Source organism: Cotesia glomerata, linkage group LG3 (assembly GCF_020080835.1).
Source record: "Cotesia glomerata isolate CgM1 linkage group LG3, MPM_Cglom_v2.3, whole genome shotgun sequence".
Taxonomy (NCBI): domain Eukaryota; kingdom Metazoa; phylum Arthropoda; class Insecta; order Hymenoptera; family Braconidae; genus Cotesia; species Cotesia glomerata.
In genome coordinates, this window is record NC_058160.1 from 7068749 (window position 1) to 7091565 (window position 22817).

General features: G+C 28.2%; 4 protein-coding genes across 6 annotated transcripts; 2 read left to right on the top strand and 2 right to left on the bottom strand.

Moving 5' to 3' along the window:
- Positions 1-315: 315 nt before the first annotated feature.
- On the bottom strand, positions 316-12694 carry LOC123261020. Its single transcript, XM_044722473.1, has 3 exons — positions 12536-12694; positions 3557-4843; positions 316-1168 (listed from the first exon to the last, which is right to left on the bottom strand). Coding segments are annotated over exons 1-3 (1515 nt in total). The 5' UTR covers positions 12538-12694; the 3' UTR covers positions 316-942.
- LOC123261009 (glutamic acid-rich protein-like) lies at positions 5083-11495 on the top strand. 3 transcript variants are annotated; one of them, XM_044722445.1, is made up of 8 exons: positions 5083-5808; positions 7413-7734; positions 7950-8234; positions 8325-8647; positions 9827-10070; positions 10206-10509; positions 10590-10890; positions 10979-11495. In XM_044722445.1, exons 1-8 carry the CDS (start codon positions 5638-5640, stop codon positions 11138-11140), a joined length of 2112 nt encoding a protein of 703 aa, XP_044578380.1. In that variant the 5' UTR covers positions 5083-5637; the 3' UTR covers positions 11141-11495. The 3 variants fall into 3 exon arrangements, with proteins under 3 accessions (XP_044578380.1, XP_044578382.1, XP_044578381.1); XM_044722447.1 differs by having other exon boundaries at positions 5086-5808; positions 10293-10509; XM_044722446.1 differs by lacking the exon at positions 5083-5808 and adding an exon at positions 7029-7190.
- A 147-nt stretch (positions 12695-12841) lies between the features above and the next one.
- LOC123260496 (coiled-coil domain-containing protein 42 homolog) lies at positions 12842-22588 on the top strand. Its single transcript, XM_044721619.1, has 5 exons — positions 12842-12892; positions 20385-20505; positions 20574-20862; positions 20937-21176; positions 22232-22588. Exons 2-5 carry the CDS (start codon positions 20390-20392, stop codon positions 22586-22588), a joined length of 1002 nt encoding a protein of 333 aa, XP_044577554.1. The 5' UTR covers positions 12842-12892; positions 20385-20389.
- Positions 14871-19966, bottom strand: LOC123261002 (jmjC domain-containing histone demethylation protein 1-like). Its single transcript, XM_044722432.1, has 7 exons — positions 19708-19966; positions 19312-19591; positions 18283-18970; positions 17872-18205; positions 17513-17795; positions 16648-16943; positions 14871-16326 (listed from the first exon to the last, which is right to left on the bottom strand). The coding sequence occupies exons 1-7, from the start codon at positions 19747-19749 to the stop codon at positions 15301-15303; spliced, it is 2949 nt and encodes a 982-aa protein (XP_044578367.1). The 5' UTR covers positions 19750-19966; the 3' UTR covers positions 14871-15300.
- Positions 22589-22817: the final 229 nt, after the last annotated feature.

The window sequence follows — 22817 nt, forward strand, 5'->3', positions numbered from 1 at the left end:
ATAAAATCCAAACAAATTAAAATGTCTGCTAATTTAAGTATCATTTAAAAAATAAACATAACAGAAAATGCATGAAACTTCGATTGTAATACAATTTATGCTTACTTAAATTTCTTATCTCATTCAATAATTTAGATATTTTTTAAAAATATTTGTGTTGTAAAAAAATAACTTTCTAACTTAAGATACTTTTTAACTTTTACACAAAAAATATTATTATTATTATTACTATTATTATTGTTAATTTTAGTAACCTTGAATAATAATTATATAAGAATTAGAATTTCCTTAGTCTATAAAGAAACACTCTCTGTATAATAAGCATTAACATTTAATTTTGTATACTTGTTACAAAGTATTATATGGGTTATACATATCTCTCATATTTATTTTAACATAAATGCATTGTCGGACAGATACAATAAAAAAATTTATATTCAAGTGTAATAAGATTTCAAAACATTCTATTTTATAAAAACGAACATACATGAAATCACTCATAAAGCACTATTATGTAAAAAATTCGTTTATCGATTCGAGTATTTTGACACATTAATCATGTTTGTTAGGAGCTGTGGTTACTGACCCTTAATTTAATTGAGTATTGTTATTTCAAAGTTTTTAGCACTTTATGATAGTTAAATTGTAGATTTAATAAAGCTGTAATTCAAAATGAATAAACTATTCGACACACAAAAAGTGAACAACCTTTTTTGATTTAATTCGTAAACAATCAATTTGAAAACGAAAAAATGTTTGACCATTTTTTCGTCTAAAAAATGTTGTATACTTTTTTTAATATTCATAAGCATAAGAAATTAAATAGCCTTAACATGGCTTATAAGTTAATAAGCAATAATTGATTAAATTGCATTGTCAGTAAAATTAAAAAAATTACTGAACTTAAAAATAACACAAAATTCAATGAAAAAAAATACGTTTTTAATAAAATCCTTTTTTGGCCATAATATCAAATTCTATTTCCAATGAAGCATTTCTCATTACTTCAGCGTAACTTTGAGAAATAATTTTTTTGTCGTTTTCACCTAATGACTCCCATTCATCTGCTAACTGGTTCATTAAAGCTTTTCTCAAGTCGTCACCTTCTGAGATTGGTGATTTTTTATCTTCAGCGATCCACTTTTCCCAAATACGTTTAGCGTCTTCACTGAAATTAAAAATTTAAAAAATATATTAATTATTTTTTAAAAATATATCTGTAACAAACATTATGTCTATTTATTATTTTCAATAAAAACAAAGTTGTTTTTTTGTTTCCGTTAATAATAAGTGATCGTAAAAAAAAAAAATCAAATAAAAAGAATATAATAATAAAAAAAAGTTACAAGCGACATTATAATCTATATTATTAAGTAGATAAGGGGCATTCCATAGTGACTAGTGGGACATTTGACTCTAGAATTCCATCAATTATAAGTTATAATTATGGGACTGAAACTTATACTACAGTAAAATTTATCTTATAATATATAATAGAAGAATAACTAAATAACAACATCCCTTTGTCAAAAACCTCCATTACTTTTTAAGTTTCTCGTAATTATCATTTGACTGAGTGTGACTGGTGGGACTAAGAAAAATCCTTCTCTCTTACCAAAGGTATACTTAAAGTCCAATTTCAGTTCAACCACTAAACTTTTAAAAAATACTTCCCTCTCAATACAAAATTTATCTTACAAACATTGAATATTATGAAGAATTAGACTGATTACCTACGTAAAAACAATTAAAATAATTTTTTTTATTGTGACTGGTGGGACAGGCATTTGTGACTGGTGGAACAAGTTCAAAATGTGTACATGAAGTTGTTTATTAAAAAGACTTTTATATTATTTCAACCTTAGAAACATTATTGTTTATATATTTAACTATAAATTATTTATGATATTAAAAAAAAAACTAATTAAAAAACACAAATAAAGGATTTAGCATGCTGACAACACGATCTTGATAAATTTAGGTGTTAATTAATAACGAACATAAGAAAATTTCTTCTTAAAACTATAATAAAAAATATGTTAGTTAATAAAAAACATAAAATGAATTTTTTCTTATAACTATTAAAACAACATTTGACCCGGATACAAATTAGTATGGCTGAAAAGTTACTAGGAGAGAAAAACCGATTTTTTTTATTGATTAAAAAAATTTTTTTTTACAAATTAGTAAAATATAAACTTTTAATAATAAATTAGGACTAAATTAAAATGGATTAGAGAATTTTTTAAATTTTAGTCATTTTCCCATTTCACATGGAATGCCCTATAAGCAAAATTTTGTGGCCAGTGTATTTATATTTATATGATAAAATGAGTTTTTATGGTTAAAATTTGGTATCGTTGGAAAATTTTTGACCTGGAGTTGTGCTTTTTCGAGGTTTCATGTCATTCTCACCAATAATCAATTTATAATGATATTTAAGCTGCATTCGAAAATGCTCTATCTCTAGGTACATAATTAAGAAATGACCTTGTATCTCGTGAACTATTGACATTTTTAAAGATATAAGCTCATCCCGATATTACACTCATCAAGACCTTTCATTTGAGTACCCATATCAATTTTTCATATATTTATATATTCTATACATATGAATATATGAAAAATAAATCAAAAATGCATGTGGGTACTCAAATGGAAGCTCTTGATGAGTGCAACATCGGATGAGCTTATATCTTTAAAAAGATCAATAGTTAAGAAATGACATTGTATCTTGTCAACTGATGACATTTTTAAAGATATAAGCTTATCCCGATGTTACACTCATCGAGACCTTTCATTTGAGTACCCACATCAATTTTATATATATTTTATATATTTATATATATTATATATATGTATGTATGAAAAATATATCAACATGCATGTGGGTACTCAAATGAAAGCTCTTGATGAGTACAACATCGAGATGAGCTTATATATCTTTAAAAAGATCAATAGTTAAGAAATGACATTGTATTTTGTCAACTAATGACATTTTTAAAGATATAAACTTATCCAGATGTTACACTCATCGAGACCTTTCATTTGAGTACCCACATCAATTTTTCATATATTTTATATATTTATATACATTATATATATGAAAAATATATCAACATGCATCAGGATTAGCTTATATCTTTAAAAACGTCAATAGTTAAAAAAGCAGAGTGCAATTTAACAAAATTCATTATTTAATAAAGCAAAATTTTATTTCTTTATAGTTCACAAGTCACGGCAGTCACATAGTAACTGCAAGGTTCCTAGTAATAAACAATGCAAGTTACATTAAAAACAAGAGAAACTGGCTTTCAGTCGCATTTCATCGAGGTATTTCTGAATAATTTTGGCACGAGAAACATTAATCAAAGTATAGACTACATGCACACATTGAATCGCGAGTGATTCACTGTTACGACATCATCAAAAACCCTTGGCATTGCTTAGACGGTCATGTATCGTAGCTCATAATAATTATCCACTTGACTTATTTTTACAAACGTATGTCATGCATCAATAAAATAAAAATAAGACAATATGATATAAAAATTACCTGTACATCTTTGAATCAGCGCATGTATCTTCGCGTTCTTTAAGCTGAATACTACGTTTCTCAATATTGTTTAATGCTGCTTCCTTGCTTGACGGATCAATATGTAAATCACGTCGTTGATAAATTTTTTTCTCCCTCAAAAGCTCTAAACGATTTCGCATGTCTCTCAAGCGCAGAGTCTCTTCCCAAAGATGTTTCAAGGATGCACGACTTTCTTTTACCTCAAGGTCTTCAATTTTCTTCTGCAAATCATTGTACATAAGATACAACACCATCATATCTGAAGAATTAGTGATCGTCGTCAGGGGACCTTTCTCTTGTTCCGGGTAGTCAGACGCAGTTTCCTTTGAATTATTCATTTCTTCACCGGGATTACTTTCTTGATTGTCAACGTTTTCACTCGAAATGAAATCAACTAAATCGTTTCCTTCTTGATTTTCCAAATTACTTTTATTATTCATACCGTCATCTGAAGCCTCCACAGCTGATATTTCGTCGCTCATAGCTTGTTGTTCATAAATGTCATGTGTATGCCCAGCAGTATCAAAAACATTTGTGTTTTCAAGACTTCTGTGAGCGTAACGTTCTTTAAATTTTCTATCAGGCACAAAAGCGGGATCTTTCTTCGAGTAATCCATTCGATCGGACATTGAATATTCACGATTTTCATTGAAAGCATCTGCTCTTTCGTCAAACGCTTTTTCATTTTGTTCATTAGAGTAATCCATTAGTGATGATTTATAATTATAAGGAGTATTACAATTGTTTTTAAATGGCGAGTCTGATCTTCTTTTTTTTAGATAATTTGAATTATCAAAAGACAATCGGGATAAATTACGAGTGATTGGCTCAGCGATATTATGTAATTTCGAATCGACACGTTCTGTTTCGGCAGGATTAGTAAAATATGATTTTAATCGGCGATGAATATTAGGATTATACAAGCTCAATTCTGCGCGTTTTTCTTTTAATTTTTCTTCCAACACCTCCAATGGTATCTTGTCTTTTGTAACTTTACGTGCTTTTAATTGATCACACTCTCGTTTATATGCTTGTTCTTCGTTTCTTAAGAGCACTTGGAGTTTATTGCGCCTTGAGTTGAGTGTTTCTGCTTTTTTTATATTATCCCAACGAATTGACTTAACATCAACGTTCCAGGTATTGAACTGTTTGGTCTTTTGAGATTCACGCTCAAAATATTGGGCAGTTTGACTGTAGTAATTGAATTTTTGATCTGATATATTTCGTTTGTGAGCTGCTAATTGATATCTTTTTTCAGATAGTGACCTAAATAAAAAATATAAATTCAATTAATATAAATTTATTATTTGTCATCTAATTATTTTTATACATACTAATAACTAAAAATAAATTAAATTAAGCGAATGGATAATAATTAGGAAAAGCAAGCATAGAAAGTAGGGAATAATTAGAGAGATTGAATAGTTATTAAAAAGAAGAATAGAAACTAAGGAATTAAGCAGAAGATAATAATCGTAGATATGAGAAGTTTGTGATGGCGTCCTAGAAGACGTCGATCAGCTATTTTTGTACTCTGATTTCGTGACGTCATACTCCGAAAATATAAAGTTTTTGGCCGCAACAGAAGGAGGAGGTAACTTAGTCACGGCCCTGGCGAGAAGTCCAGGTCTCGATCTTTCCTGACTTGAGAAAACTACAATTTTCCAAGCAAACCACCAAATAATAAATTCAGTGTAGGCAAGCTAATCAGTGCGCTAACCAGTGTTGAAGCTATCACGAGTTTAAACTCTTGTATCTCTTTCTTCATTTTAAATATTTTATACTAATATTATAATATTATAATTATAATTATATTTAAAATTCGTATTCTAAATAAGTATAATTTATTTTCGGAATCATGATCCCAGAAGTTATTGAATAAATTTTATTAAATATTTTAAATAAACAAATATAATTTAGTCTTTTTTTAAATTAGTGATTATTTGAACCGTCAGGATTGAATTTGGTTTTAAAGCTAAGAAGACAAGTATTTAGATAACGCAAGGTGATATTTAAAGAAGAAAAATAAAATAGGAGGGCAAAAAGCCACGAGAAAAACGATGCCGGGTGCGGGAGGTCAGCAACCTCAGAGAACAACATTTAGACCGCCGTGGGTCAAGGATGGACCAAATCCACTACCAATGCCCTCAGCACCGTGGGCACTTAATTCTAGAAGAGAATCTAAGACAAGTAGTGAAGATGCACCGGCATTCACTAAAGTCACACTAAAAGTAATTATTTATTTATTATTATTAACTTTGTATAAAACTGTTTCACATAAGATTCATCTTTTTTTACATCTAATTTTTATTTGTATTCAATTTCGTTGACAAAATCTTCAACTTATTTCAAAATAAATATGACGATATCTTTTAAATAAAATAAACAATAATTAACAAATTTATTTTAATAATTCTTCATTTTCTTTAACGGCAAATGTTAATTTAATGTTTATTACGTGCAATAAAATCAAATATAACATTGATTGAAAATCTGTTAACATTTTATTTAATTTTATGGCACAGTGCCACAATTGAAAATATGTTTTTAAAAATTATATTGAAAAAAAAATTTAATAAACAAAAAAAAATAATATTAAAATGTATTTTTAAAATATCGAAACATAAATCAGTGTATATATGTATGCTTATAAATAAATGATAGATTAGGTTATTTTCATTACATTAAGAGACGGAAAAAGAGACAGTGAGGAGTAAAAGATTCAAAGTTAAGCACCGAGACAACGTCTTAAGATGTAAAGTGAAAAGTGGCTCGTATATATATGCCTCTGGGTCATGATTATTTCAAGCACACGCCTCGATTTCAAATGTCTCTGAGAGTGTATCTCTTCCTCTTCGTTATTTGTATAAACTAAGTAATTTAATATGTTTTCATTTTTCATTATAATTATCGTTTAAAACTTTTAGATTCAATTTATCAGCATGATACAATACATTTTTTTTTGTCAAGATAAATTATTAAAAAATAATTAATCTAATAAATTTACGTAAACTATTACGACAACTCATAAAATATTAATAAATTGCGACACATAATTTTATTTTTAAATAAAAAAAAAAGTAATGATAATAATTCACATAAATCCTTGCGAATGTAAATGATCTATTTTTTAAATATATTTTTAAATGATGATGGTTAAGTTGATAAAAATAGAAATTTTAAACAACGAATGCACGTCTGGAACTGACATGATTGTACAAAAACATACGGTATTAGTAACTATTGTATTTGTTAAATAATAAATAATAAATAAAATTTAAAAATATAGTTCTATGATGACAAATTATTGGTGTCATAATTAATCATGCAATTATTTTAATATATACTTAAATATATATCTAAGTATTATTTAAAGAAAATAGAATGACGCCAAATTATTTTTTAAAGATTACTTTAATCCAAGATAGATCATTAGTGGTTTTAATTTTGAAGAGACGGCATTTAATAAATTCGATTATTGAAATAATAAATTACAATGGATATCGCTGGTTCCAGTTTGGATGAACCAAGCGAAATAACTTTTAGATGGACTAGTGATAATTTAGATAATCCAATACGAACAGTTAAACGTAGCAGTTTAAATATTAAATTAGTTAAGCGAATAAATATTTTTTTATTTTACAATAAATCCTATTTAATCAAAACGTCAAAAAAATAACATTAGTAATAATGCTAAAAATAATAATTATGTGATTATCGATACGTAAAAAAGTCCTAATAAATTCACCGCGTGAATATAAAAGCGTAGATTATCAGGACTTTTTTATATGTGAATATAAGTGTCCTAATAATTATTATTTAAAATTTTTTTCAGAGTGTAGCGAAACCGGCAGACGCTGTGGCACCACAAAAACAACCAGCAGAGCCTCAACCAAAAAAGCTAAGTAAAATAACTATCGTGCCAACGCAACCTAAAAGCGATAAGAATGCAACTAGTAAACTAGCAACATCAAACGTCAAACAGAGTGAGAATGAAAGAAGTAAAACATCAACGGCTCCTAAACTCGGACAGAAGAATGAATCGCGTACGGAGACACCGTCTTCGAAACCTCAGCTTGAAAGGCAGATTCGCGTTGAAAAATCTCAATCGCGTAGTGACAACAGAGTTCCTCTTTCTAAAAGTGAAAGTTCAACAGGTGAGAATATTTATAATATTTAAATTGTTAAAATTAAAATTGTTTTTTCGATTGTAATTAACGATACGAGATAAAATTTATTGGAATCAGAGCACAGTGAGCAAATTGAGTTATTTCGATCGTAACTGTCCTCATTGTCAGTATATTTATTTCACCGACCCTGTTAATTAGTTTAATTTATTGATTTGTTTATTCGTGTATTGTTATGGACTTAGGTGCACCGACATTATCAAAAAGTTCATCAAGGGCGGCGATACCACCGCCTCCACCGCCACGACCTCCACCACCACCTCCTGCTCGGGAAGTATTGAAAGATTTACCCGAGCTTACGAAAACGCAGCAGGAAAAATTGGAAATGCTTAAATCGAGGCCAAGAAAACGTCCTGATTGGGCTTGTATGATGAAAGAACTCGAGAGTAGTAAAAAGCTTAGGCATGTCAAGTGTAACGACAGAAGTGCTCCAATCATTGAGAGGGTTAGCAAAGTTACTGCCGATCCAGGTATTATTTAATTTCTAAAATAAAAAAATTCTTTTAAAATAGAGATAAAAATAAAATTCTGGATTTTATAGACTCTTTGATACTTTTCAGGAAACGCACACTTTGTTTTTGAATCAGAAAAATCAAACATGCATAATAAATTGCTGCAGCAGATTCAGTCGGGGGTTAAGTTGAAGAGTGTAAAGACAAATGATCGATCAAAACCAGTGTTGGTGGGATTGAGGAAATTTAGACGGCAATTAACTATTGAAGAACAGATGCACAAAGCAGATACTGCACCTGTCGATGATGCTGTACCCGATGAAATGGATGATATTGACGCAGTAAGAGATGACTTGCAAAGCACTAAACAGATGCTTGCATTGGAACTGAGAAATAAAGAGGCATTGGAAAGAGATAACAAGAGGCTACAGGTAGAATTAGATATGCTATATAACAAATATAATATTTCCATTTTAATTATTAGATCAAGTCATGAAGTTCATGTATGACATAAAAGTTGGGTTTTGCAAAGCTATTTGTTATAATTCCAGACAGAAAAAAAAGTTACTTGAATCAAGTAAATAATTTTGAAGAACTTAATTTTTTTTATTTGAGTAGAAAAATTCTTAAGGTAGTTCTTTCCCAACCTATAGTTTATGCTACTGCTCTCTTTTTCATTCGCTAGTATCGTCTCTCTTACGGGCTATTGCTCACTTACTTCCACGAACGACTTTATTTGTTTACTTTAATAGTTTATCAATGATTTCTCAAAAACTATGTGGTAGGGAATTCCAGAATTTTTTGGGGTAATTATACATCTATTAATCTAAGTAATATTAGTTTTTCGTGAAATTCTTAAAATTTTTTCAATACAAAAATAATAAAACTTCGCGGTTTTCTCTCTCTTTTCCCATACCACCTGTGTAAAAATGTAATTTTCAATTGCAATTATCTTTGGTGAGAAGTGGTAAATCGTCTCCAAATTTTAACAGCATGTACATTATGCATTTAATTACTTATATTATAAATTTGGAAGGTTTCTTGAAATTTAGCTCGCATGACCCAACTACCTTCTTAAACTAACTTCTTAACTATTTCTTAAACTAAAAAATTTTTCTTGGTTTAAGTAAATTTTACTTGATTAAAGAATTTTTCGTCTTGATTCAAGACAATGAATTTTTTTAAAATTATTTTCGTGGTTCAAAAATTTTTCGCTTGATTTAATTTAAGTTTTTTTTCTGTGCACCCATATTTAAATATGAATAATTAAATTGTTGGATTGAATACTTTGTATAAAAGCACAATGAATAGCTTCACAAACAAATTTTTTTAGGATACACTTTCTTTTGTTCCATGACTAAAAAAATGAAATAATTGTGAAATAAATTTTATTTTTCATCAGTCACCGTAAACAATCATTTAGAGAGCGGTGTTATCATGATTTCTTAAAATCCCATGAATTTTCTTAGATTTGCTATAATTTTGTATTATGATATGAAAATATTGTTTTTAAATTTTTATGCGGCTGATTAGAGATAGAATGCTTAATATTCAATTGATAAAATGATGTAAATTATCTACAATTGAAATAAATATACAATTAATTTCAGGCAAGACTTTTAAATTTGGAAGCAGAGAATGAAAGGTTGAAATTGCAACAAAATGTAACAGAGTACAAAAAGCAGGACGAAAAGATAGTAGAATCATTGAAAAATGAAGTAGGTCAAGCGCGAAAAGATGTTGAGAAAATAGAAAAAGAATTTTCAGTAGTTGCAGAAGAAAGAGATAGGACAAAACTTGAATTAGAAGATTTGAAAAAAATGTATGCTGCATTAGAAAAACGTATGAAGGCTGGTAAGTAGTTTATTTTGTTTTTTAATAAATTAAGTTTTTTAGTTGCTATTAATTGCGCTAATGCTGATAATTTATCGCTTATACTAACGCTTGCTTCAACTAATTTCGCTTAATTTTTTTCAACCTCGCAAACAGACTATTATTGGGATTGGGAACAAGTTGAACCTGAACCCATAGTAGAATTCCCACCAGAATCGGAAGCAACGTGGTATAATGTTTCAGGAATGGCATTAGCTGGATGTCCAAGTGCTAAAGATGTAGCAAAGATTGCTTCACAAAAAAGTATCGAGAAGGCAGAGAAGACTCCGAGTGAATCGGAGGAAGAAGAAGAGGAAGAAAGTTCTGAGGAAGAAGACGAGGATGAAGATCCGGAAGCTGTTGCTGAACGGAGAGCATTAAGAGAAATTAAATTATTAACAACTAAAATTAAAAATTTCAAGTAAATTTTTTATGGTTAATTAAATATAATTATCTATTAATTCAATGGAGGTAAAAATAACATTACTTTTAATATTTCAGAGATAAAGAAGACAATTCTAAAAAGGAGAGACATGCATTGAAAGAACAAATAAAACAACAGTTAAAATTATTGAAGGAAGAAAAGAAAAAGTACAAATCACTCCAAAAAGAAGTTGATAAAATGGCCAAGTTGATGGCTGATACTGACGAAGAAGATGGAGATGAAGAAGAAGAAGAGGAAGAAGTAGAAGAAGAAAGTGAATCTGAAGAAGAATCAGAGTCTGAAGAGTCTGAAGAAGACGAGGAATCAGAAATTGATGATGAAACAGCTGATTCAGAAGATCGAAAGACTAAACTACAGGTTTATTTTTTTTTTTAATTTCATTTTTATTAGTCCAAGTCCTTAGATTGATGTTTTAAAATGAAAATTTTATTTTTTTATTTGTCAGGCAATCGCAAAGAAACACGAAGGACGTTTAGCTTCATTGAAGAAAGGAAACTATTTATTAAAAGCTCAAGTTGATAGATTGAAAGACGATTTAGCTAAACAAAGAGAAGAAAGTTTATCTCTGCAGGAAGATCTTGATTCAGTACTGGCTGAATTAGGTTAATTTGAGTAGCAACTAAAGGTTATTTACAGTCGAGCACCCGTCATAAGCGTCCCCCTCATAAGCGTATTTACCTTACTCCACAGTAAAAGTCGATTCGCATTTAATGCAACGCATTATGAGTTCACTCTTTGTCAGACCGTATATGGAGGTTTTCCATACACCCTCCCTACCTGTGTGCTACCACCCATACGATCGGTCTCATAACGAAATTTTACTGTACTAAGTGAACAAAACTTTCCCGACTTAAATTAACTATTCCTTTGTGTTTTATACCAGAGCACTCAGAGTAAGTCTTTGTTAAAACTGTAAAAATTATGGTAATACACGGTAATATCGCCGGACAAAATATTACCGAGCAAAACATCACCCGATAAAATATTTGCAACATGTCGCAATACAAAATGTCTCCCGAAAAAATATTCCTGGAAAAAAATATTACCAGACAAATTTTTTTTTTTTCTCTATAAAATATCACCGTGATTTAATATTTATACAGAAAAATATCTAAATTAATGTGTTTTAAACAAATGAAAAATAATGAAAGTTAAGTTAGCCGACATCTAAAAATTGTTATAATTTTTTTTTATTGAAAAATTTTTTAGAAAAAAATTTTCATTTGTAAAAAACTTGAAAAAATTCAAGTGCAATTAAAAAAAATATTTTTTTGTTCCAATTTAATAAATAAAAAAAAAATACAAAAATTAGAAACGTCGGCTAACTTTAGTAGTATTAAAAAACATGCGGCTTTGCGGATATTTTACCAGAGGAATATTTTGTTTGAGGTATTAAAGCACGTAATCCAAAATTATAAACTTAATTTATAATAATTAATTAAATAAATTTTCTCACTCAACAACGGATGACTCTTCAAACTTAATATAGCGTTTTAATCAATTGAAAATCAAAACAATGTTGTATAACTACTTGAGTGCAGCGTGGACTACGGTAAAATAGGACCGGCTTATAAGGAGTGTTCAGAAAACTAAACTAATGGCGTAGTAGTAGGAGTACGGAAATTTCCAGAAATTTCTCCTACAACCCCTGCATCAGGCTTACGACCGGTACTCGAATGTGCCATCATACTATTTTAATTATAATTATACATTTAAAATAACTAAAATATTTATAATTATTTAAAACACACTTATACATGCACATTATTTATAAATTATATTAACTATCATTATAAAATAAGATTTGACATACGTTTTTGAATTTGACGTGGACAAAATGATGAGTTTATTTGAATGATGGATAAAGTTTATTGTTTTTCCTTTTTTGCTATTATGATAGTCTAAGATATTTTTTAATAAAGATTATTGGACATTACTAAACAAACTTATATTTTTTTTTATTTTAGGTTAGAATATTGTTTATTATTAATTGACTACTTACATTCTCTAATTATCGATCAAACTTTCAGTCGCAAAGCAACAACCAACCCATTTTAATATTTTGTTATCAAACAATTTATTTTGTTGAATGTTGTGACACGTTTGTTTGTACGCGCCAGAATGTTTTTGTTATAACCGACAACCGACACGCAATTTCAGTAGGTGTTATTGATTTTTAGCCCTTTTTGTGGCTGGCCTTGAATTCCCACTCTAAATTTGTGTCGAGTGTCTTCGTCTTAGAGTAAGAAAACTATAGGATATTTCGTGAAGAGGGGGCAAAAAAAATAGTAGGGGGCGCATGCAGGCTCTACCAAACTGTCTCAAAGGGCTAATTAAGCTTACCAACGACACAGCACAGGTAAAAAAAAAATTTGGAAAATCTAAAAATGCATGACTCATAACGCTCATTTAATTATGGAATAATAATAAAATATAAAATTAAAGGAAAATAAAAAATTAGAAATAGAGCGAATGTAAAAAAAAAAATATAAAACAGCTGAAATAGGACGATAACGTCCAAGCGCCCCTAGTGGGATAAATGTACACAATATGTATAGATATACAGTTTTTAAGTTATGATATTAAAGTTAGCTGTCCCTTGACCATTTTTTAATTTTATTTAACAAAAAGTTTTGTTCCAAAAAATTATTTTTAAAAAATTGCATTTTTAATTTATTAAAATTTCTAAATGTCCATTTTTTTTCTTATTTTTTTTATGCAGTAATTTATTTATTAGAAAAATTTTTAAAATTATAAAATATCTGCTAAATTAATTTTCATTTTAAGTTTTTTTTTTTTAATTTTATTAATTGCAAATAATCGAGTTACCCAACCATTCGCATTCGGTCTCCTATAATTTTTTCTAAGAATTAAAAAAAAAAAAATTTGACTCAATTAATGGATTTTTTCACAAGTTACAGTGTTTTCAGGATTTCATACATGAAAATGACGAACAGGAAAATTTTTTAATCAATTTTGATATTTTTTTCCGCTTCTATTGCACTTAATAAATTTTTGAAAAGTACAGAATTAATCTCCATTAAATTATTTTGACAATAGTATGCAAAATATCTTGATTCCGTAAACTAACAAGGCCACAATAATAAAAATAGTTGCCGAAGTGAGGCAAAATAAAGCACTCTCTAATGCTTCGCATTTTGAATCGTGCAAAACATAAATAAAAACAGTGTAGCCAACTGTCCTTGCAATTGCGGGAAATTATGAATACATCATTACAGAGTTAGAAATTTATTTTATTATAAAAAGTAATTGATAGTTAATAGTATAAAATATTAATGAAGAATCATAGCTTTTAAAAAATGTATGCAAAGCCGTTATTACAATAAAAATTTTCTAGTAAGGAAATTATACAAAAATAAAATGAAAAATGTATTTTAAATATTTTAATTCGACATAGAGATCATTAATTCCATATTTATATAAATATTTTTAACTTATTTTATTAAATCAATTTAAATACTACTAATTATAAAACTATGAAAAATTTAAACAAATTATATAAATTTTATCTGATAAATTTGTAATTTCTATATTAAATTTAAAAGAGGTGAATGATTAAATGATTAATTCACAAATTTATTACAAAAATTAAAACACAAGTTATATTAACTTAATTACTTACTTACACAAACTATATTTTAATATCCAGCGATAATGTGATGTAAATTAAGTAAGATATTGTTTTAAATGGCATTACATCATTCTTATGTGTAATAAATATTGCAGAATTATTATCTTTAAATTAGCATGAAAATTTCCAGAATATCATGCGTATGGGTCCGTAGTTGTTTATATTTTTTTTTTTTTTGAAATCACATAAATTAATGATAATACTAAAAATGACATACATACATACACATAAATAATTGCAAATATTACTATATCATTAATTTTTAAATAATATAACTAAATGTTGCTTCACGTTAAAGATAAAATTATCATACTATGTGATGATAGAAATTATTTTTATAAAATTAATTATTACTTAAATATAGAATTTTAATGGTTATTTACAACTAAATCACTTCAATAAAAACTAAGTTTTAGCAGCTAATAAATAAATATTGGTATTAATTACCAGAATATTTATTGAAATGAATTTTGCAATGAAATGAAAAGGTAAACGTTTCAATAGAAAATGTATGAATGATAGTGAGCTTTTCGAAAATGCGATTATTTTTAAATACACATTTTTATATACAACAATAATTGTACCATCGGCGAAATTCTATTTTTTTATCACTTTAGTTTTGTTACACTATTTTTTTAAATTCAATTATTATCGCACATTAACTATTCACAATTAATCTTTTTTATTTTTAAATACTATTGTCGCAAAACTAATAAGACTAAAATATCTTACAATAATATTTAAACTAAACAATATAACTATTGGTCAATAATTTTATAACCAATCAAATGAAAAATTTCTTACCAATAATTTTGTTTTTTTTTTTTTTTTACGTGTACCCAAAAGTAATAATAGTTTTCGGAAGACAATAATAAAAGTAAAATATTTTGTTATTTTCGATTGCACATAACAGACTGCTTCAAAACTATTAAAATTTTCAGTTGACATAAAATAAACAACAGTACTTTTTAAAAAATGAAAAACTATAAAAGTATCTATAATTATTGAAATTATTATTTAATTAATTATATTGTGAGAAAAATACTAGCATTTATCGCTGACTTTATATCATTTATGTTAGATTGATTACTATTCCAGGTACGACTTTTGTAATTTTATTTATATACCTCACGTTCTCTTGGTTTCTCTTTTATTTTTTTTTCTTCAACAAGTTTAACATCAGTAACATGTAAACTATGGATACTTCGTGCGGCAAATTTAATTACACTTTGAGTAGATACTTGAGTAGTATGTCGAAGATCAAGCCGTTTTATAGCTTTACATCTAGTTAAATGTTCTAAAGTAGTTTCTGTCAGTAGGCGACAGTCTGACAAGTTGAGAGATACAAGATTATTAATGGCTTGTGCAGGAGGAGTAGCAATTTGTGCGACACCAGCATCTGTAACTCTACCACATGAAGATAAATCCAGATTTTCTAGATGAGGCAGATGTTGAGCAATGTATCGCAAAGCTACGTCTGTTATATTACAACCAGCGAGAGATAAAATTTTTAGGTGTTTCAATCTTGAAGTCTTGTCAATCAATCCTGGTCTTGAATCAGGAGGTGGACTCAATACTTCTCTAACACTTGAATCATTGAGTCCAGAAACAAAACCAAGATCTAAGCTTGTTAATGGTGGACATGTACAGGTTTTCAGAGCACAAACTCCAGTAGCCCAATTGCAACCTTGCAGTGATAGATGCCGAAGTTGAGAAAGTCTTCCTAACAGCCAAGCTAATTGTCTTTTAGCAATATTGGTCCAGTCTAAACATAAACTAGCAGGTTGTCTTCGAACAATTCCAGTCAAATGTGCAGCAGTTAGATGTGTCCGCGTTAAATTCATATGCTTCCAAAGAATTGGATCAATACTATACCTCGCCCAAGTCCGGCAAACCAAAGCACACGTTGCTAAATCTTTTGGATTTAAAAATTTAAATATGGCGAGAAGTACTGTCCTATCATATATCGGTGGCAACTGACTATTAGGTTCAGAACGTTGAGCTAATGGTAACTGGACGGGTCTAACAACTACGTGAGGTTTCTTTAGAGATTTATTGCTTGAACCAACTAATTGCGCAGCTAATTGAGTCCTCAAAGCTGTTCGTTGATCACCTTCAGCAGGTTCACGGTCGTTCCATGTCTAAAATTTTATAACTATTGTTATTATTATGTTAATAAATAATTTAAGCCTTTCTGACTATTTTCTGACCAATAAATATTTTTTTTTTGAACCACGTTTTAAATACTTTCATTATTGAGCAATTATAAATGTAATTTTTTTACTGTTTGTAGAACAAATATTCTACATCTAAAAAACAAAAAGTTTGTTGTTCAAAAATAATCATAAGGGCTTTTATTGATGTGTTAAAAAAATTATTTTTGCACTGACCGATTAAAAATAAAAAAGGAATTAATAAAATAAAAAAATTTTTTAATTTTCTAATTGATTAATTAAAGTTACCTCAGTCGGCTCGGGTCTTGCTCTTTTACTTGGTGTCGTAGCTCTTTCAGAATCAGTCGTAGGAGCAGATGAGGCAGCGCTAGACACCGAGACTTTGCGAATTCGTGCTTTTACCTGACGTGGTCTGTGATCTAGATTTCGGCCACTCTGAAGACAAGACGGACATTCCCAACTGTTGGGTACGTCGTCACTAACTATTACTTTTTGCAGTTCAACTCCTAAACACTCTGGATGAGCGATATCGAAACAAATAGAGCACTCCATCAAGCTCGATGGCACTCCAGATATTGGCTTGCCTAAATTCAAATTTATAATTTGTTTTACATTGATATAACTGAAATCTATTATTATTAATAATAATAGAGTTGACAAAGTAGTGTTGATATAGTAGTGTTGACAAAGTTTTAATTAATTGATATTTGATATTTGTTTTATTAATTATTAATGAAATATTTATTAATTAAAACATGAATAAATTATTTTTGGATATTATGGGAATAAGTTCAGGTTGTTAGCCTGCCTTGATTTATTTAACATCATTTTAATAATTGATGTTTAATAATTGAGGTATGTGTTTTGATGTATTCTTAGACTTAGTCATAAATTTAATTTTTGAGTTGAGTTTATACTGTCCAAGTTATACAAAGTTATGATAATATTTTGTAATGTAATTATAAGAATATTACTGTAAATTATTTTGTATTTAATTGTTCTAGCACCTGAAGAAGTCGGGTGCACCAACGAAACGTTGTGAAAATTTAAATAAACATCGAATAAATATTTTCATCAAACTGTGAATTGTTATTATTTTATGAATTAATTATGGATATGAAAAACAAGACAATGAATTATTAATAATATTTACCCATCAATGGTGCCGGTTGCTGTCCCCAACCATCAAGTTTACATAGCTTACAAGCTGCAGTTACTGGCAACATTGGCCTCAAACACTGGCGAGTGATACAAGTTTGTTTAGCTCGTCCACTGCCACCGAATTTAACCATATCTTGACAGTAAACACATTCTCCACAATCTTGTCGCGTACACGCCTCACATTTTTTGCACCTCGTTCGTCGTCTTCGAGGCATTGACTTGGTTTCTAGTTTTGGAATCTTCGGATATTGTTTTTTAGGTACTTTAAGAAATTCCTACAGAAGAAGAAAATACTTGTAAATACTTTGTAATTACATATAAAAAATATTATGTTAAAAAAAAATTATTTACTCGTTCAGCAATGCTCATAGGTGGTGGTGCCGGTAAAATTGGATGACCCGTAATAGCTGCATCAGGATTATCGTGTCTGTGTTGCTCAACTAGGCCTCTTACGTCATGAATTAAAGCTACAGGATCACGAATTAATTCTGGTACATTTTTTTTTGTTGATGGTAGCGAATGTAAATACATAACTATTGATTTTAGCCCATGTAATTCAAACGGCGTTAGATGTTGATGATATTGCGGTGGTGATAAACGGTACCAAGAATGCTGACGATGAGCTTCTGGAACGTCTAAATGACTACGCCCCAAAAGCACATGAACATAACGCTCTAAAACGTACCTAAAATAAAATAATATAAAGCATATAAATTATAAATTTAAATTAATTAACAACTAAAATAAAAGTGAATTTCTTACCAAAGCATTTCTGTAAAAAATGGGTACCGATATTTCTGAGGAACTTTTGTATGCTCCTCAACTTGAGCAACTTTGAGTTGTTTTTCAATCCCAAAACTGTGTAAAAAATTACCACCAAATACTAAAGAATCTGCTGGGGTATAAACTGCGTGGATCCAACCAGTCGGAATAAAAAGAGTCATACCGGCTTCAAGGGAGACCCGACCACAACGATCAACCATATCACCAAAAAACACATCTGATTGTTTGCCACTTAAAACCCATTCTTGATATAAGTCTAAGTTTTTTTCAGTGGGTGGAATTAACCAAAATACTTTTTTTCCCCTGAGAATATGATACCAAACACTAGTTCCACCAAAATCAACATGAAAATCAGTATAACAACCTTTTACCGACATTAAACAATACAATTTTACTTTTGGATACATCATATCTCCTAGTACATTTGTAGATTCAGTTTGTGCTTCTATTAAATGCTGCGGCCAAACTGTATCGACCCAATCTAGTCGCCTTACTATTGTCGGAGATTGAACATAATTTTCCAGCTTTGTATGACTGAATTCTAACGATATTACATTGAGTAATCTTTCTTTTTCCGGATCTTCATAATATTTTTGCCAATCTTTCATTGACATTTCTTCGTTCTTCTGTGTATCTACATCCATAACTTCTAATATTCTCTTTGATCCTAAAAGAAATAAAAATTCATTTATTTACTTGTGTATAAAAAAACTTATTCATCATGCAGGTAATATCAATAAATTTACATTCAATTTTTATACTACAATTATAAAAGTTATTTCATTAATCTAAGTCATCAGTATTCTATAAATAAAATTGATTACTCATTAAATTTAGGCATCAAACATTTTACTTTAAAATTTAATGAAGGAATTTAATTTCAATTTCTTTATTTATAATTTAAAAGTAAAACCTTAATATTTATACAACTAATAATATTCTAAAGAATTGAACATTTGCAAAGTAATCAAGGATACATTAATAAATAATACAAATATTATCACTCACCAACACAAGTTCTAACATCGTTGATTGAAAAATTAGAACTTGGAACTCTTAAACCGAGTCCAGAACTGTCTCTAAAAAGTAATGGAATATTTAAGCCATGTTTTTGCACATAGGCAAGATTTAGCTCTGGTCCAGTCATTTCACGAAAAAGTCCCGAAAAGTTTTTAAGGTCATATCTTTCACATTCTATTTTTTCATCGAGTTGAAAAGTTCTTTTACCCTCAATTTCTTCATCACCATATGTGAAGTCGTCAGTATATAATTTCCTTGTTCGTTCTCTCTGTAAAAAATAATCAACATTGCAATATAATTATTATTCAGTTTATAATTTAATTGTTTATTTGATGTTTAATAAAATAATCGATTGTCGGCAAATATTTTCGGCCATTTGTTTACCAATTGACGCCGCCTGGGCAAAGGAGTGGTATTATCGGCCATTACGCACACGCTGTCAGATCACGTAACCCTTTAATTTCTAAATATATCGATTTATATACTATTATTAATTTTTAAAATACTTCTCAAAATAAGAAGTAATGGTTTTTCACTAAATAAATACATGTCACATTAATAAATTACAATAAAACAATTATTATTGTATGAGTACTTATTTCATTACGACTAAACAGCAAACACTGTCGCCATTTTACTACAGTAACAAAATAAACAACTTTTTACATGCGCGCACAAATCTAAATCTCACTAGGATAAGTGCGCTAGAGACATTTATAGTTTAGGAAAAAGAGCGGTATTATTTATAATTGTTTGGTCGATAACCTGTATTGAAATTTTATCAAATTTGACAGAAAGTTTTATAATTTCGCCTGACAGTTAAAATATCAGATATTATAAATAATTATATATAATATAAATAAAATAATTCATTGAAGGAACGGTAAAAAATTTTTAACTTTTAATTTTCAATAATTTTTTTTTAAATAAATTTTTAATTATAAAAATATGTTTTTAATAATACTATTTTTTTTTTAATTCTAATTTAACATTTTTTTTTAATTTTATAAAATATATATTTGTTTATAAAACTAGTAATAACTTATTATTTTGTTTTTCAGATAATATGGAGATTTTAAAGAAAAATCCAAAAAGTTTAATTCACCGAGCAATAATTAGTACTGACTCACGAAAATTAATTACAGAATATTTTCACTCAAAATTTGAGAATGACCAGATAAAGTGAATAAACAATTTATTAGTAATGGAAAAATAATTCTTAATTTAAAATAATTTTTTTGTTTCATCAGAAAATATCCAGAATTTGATGTTGCAAGATCTGGCCCTGAAATAGAATTATTAAAAGCGTGTAGAGAGTTATCACAAAATGAAAAAGAACTTGATGCAAAGCATGAAGAGTATGAGGAAAAACGAAAATTTATGAATCAACAATGGGCTGAAATGAGACGTAAAGAATCTTTATTACGGGAATCTTTTATAAAATTTGATAATTTCGTCAAGGAAAATCATGAAAAACGTTTGCGTGCTCAGAGAAAAATCAATGACGAAAAACATAATCAGAAAATATATCAAAATCAAGTATTATTTATTAAATAAATTAATTGATTTAACCAACATTGATAAATTACTTCTCTATATTTTTTTTTTTTTAGATTGCAGAATTTGAGGAAAAACTTGTATATCTGGCTGCTATTCGGGATAAAATGCAAAAGTATGTTAAAGATTATCGACCAGCTCAAAATTATTTAGAATCAGTTGTAAATGAGATTGGAGAGTTTCAATCAATCAGTCAGATTTTTAACCGATACGAAAATTTAATGGAAGTGAGACAAAATGTGGCTGAACATCAGGATAAAAATTTTCATACTCTAGAAGAAATTGGCATCGAAATGGTATTCAATTTTTTGTTATAATTTTTATAATTATTAGAATGATTCTCTAACGTTTTGCAGAAGTAAATTCAAAGTTTTTAATAGTTTAGAAGAATATTTTTTTTTTCTGAATTAATTTTTTCACAATAGCTTACTCAATTTATGTTTATAAGAAACATTGCAAAACATTATTTTCTAAGTTGGTAAAGAGTTTAAAAAGTGAAGAAAAAGTTAAAGAGTCATCAGTCACTGTGTTATGTCCAGAAACTAATGAAGCGTTTTTTAAATGTCTTAGTATAAGTTTTAAATGAGAAAGGTTTTAGAAACAATCCAGTCATCGTGAATTGAACAAAAATATATCATACTTCCTTTACAACTAGGATTCTTCGGTATAGATAATAAATATTGGGATAGCTCATAGTTTTTAAGATTTTTGAGACTAGTAAAAAATTGCTATAGTAAAATGAATTTTTTGTTTTGGTAATCTTTACTATTTTTCATTCTCACTCCATTAAATGAATCAAATAAACTAAACCATTGAAAATAAAATAAACTGTTGAAATAGCAACAAACTTTTTTTTTTTTTAGACTCAAATAAAAATCAATAAAAATAAAACATCAAATATGAAAAACTTATCAATTTTTAAATATTATTAGAATTAAAATATTTTAATAGGCTTACTTACTTTATAATAACTTTAAATACTTTTAAAGAACTGAGCGTTATTAAGTCCTCTGGTGATTGAACATTCATAACTTACATTCACGTTCATAAGGATTCTTTTATATCGACTAAAAGATATAAGTGATTAACTTAAAATCTATTTGTCAAGGTTATCTTTTTTTAAAAAATTTATCGTTTGAATAAAATCGCGGTTACAGTTTTTGGCTATACAATTACTAATTTTCTCACAATACTTATTTATTATTGTCATATAATTTACATGTAATTGGGAAATTTTTTTGTACATTCTCTGTGTATTATTTAATATCAAAAAGTATGTAAATAATTAAAATATTTGTGATTTAAACTTAAATCAAACAATTCTTATTCTATAATTTTCTATTTTATTTAGCAACGAATCACTGAAGGAAAAGGTCACACGTTGATTAGTCTGAACAATCAACTTGCAACTCTACAAAGCCGATACGATCGTGTTAAAGTAGAAGCATTGAAGTGGGAAAGTGCAGTATCGCGAATAAAATCCATTGCAGCTGAAAAAACTCTTGAATTAATTAGAATTCGTCTGGCATGCTGGAATCTTTATACTCAGATGTGCAAACGCAAAGGAATTCCAATAGACGTATCAAAAAATGACATTGAAAATCAATTAGTTCACATTAAACGAACTATTGTAGAGCTGAAACGAATTGTGAAAATCGCTGAAAAACGTTTTACTAAAGTAAATAAAACTCTTAAGAAATGGCAATAATCATAAATAAATAAATATTGATTACTTAAGATCATTAAATATTTTCGTAATTTAAATAATTCTAACTTTTTTTTTTTTTAAGTGTTGTTTGTTATATAATTGTATAATTTTAACTTTATAGTTATTATAATAACTAAAGTAATTGTTTCCTAAAAACATAAAACTTGTTATGAAAATAATTATCGAAACAAATTCAAGTTAAATTACAAATTTTGTCTGAGTTTTAACG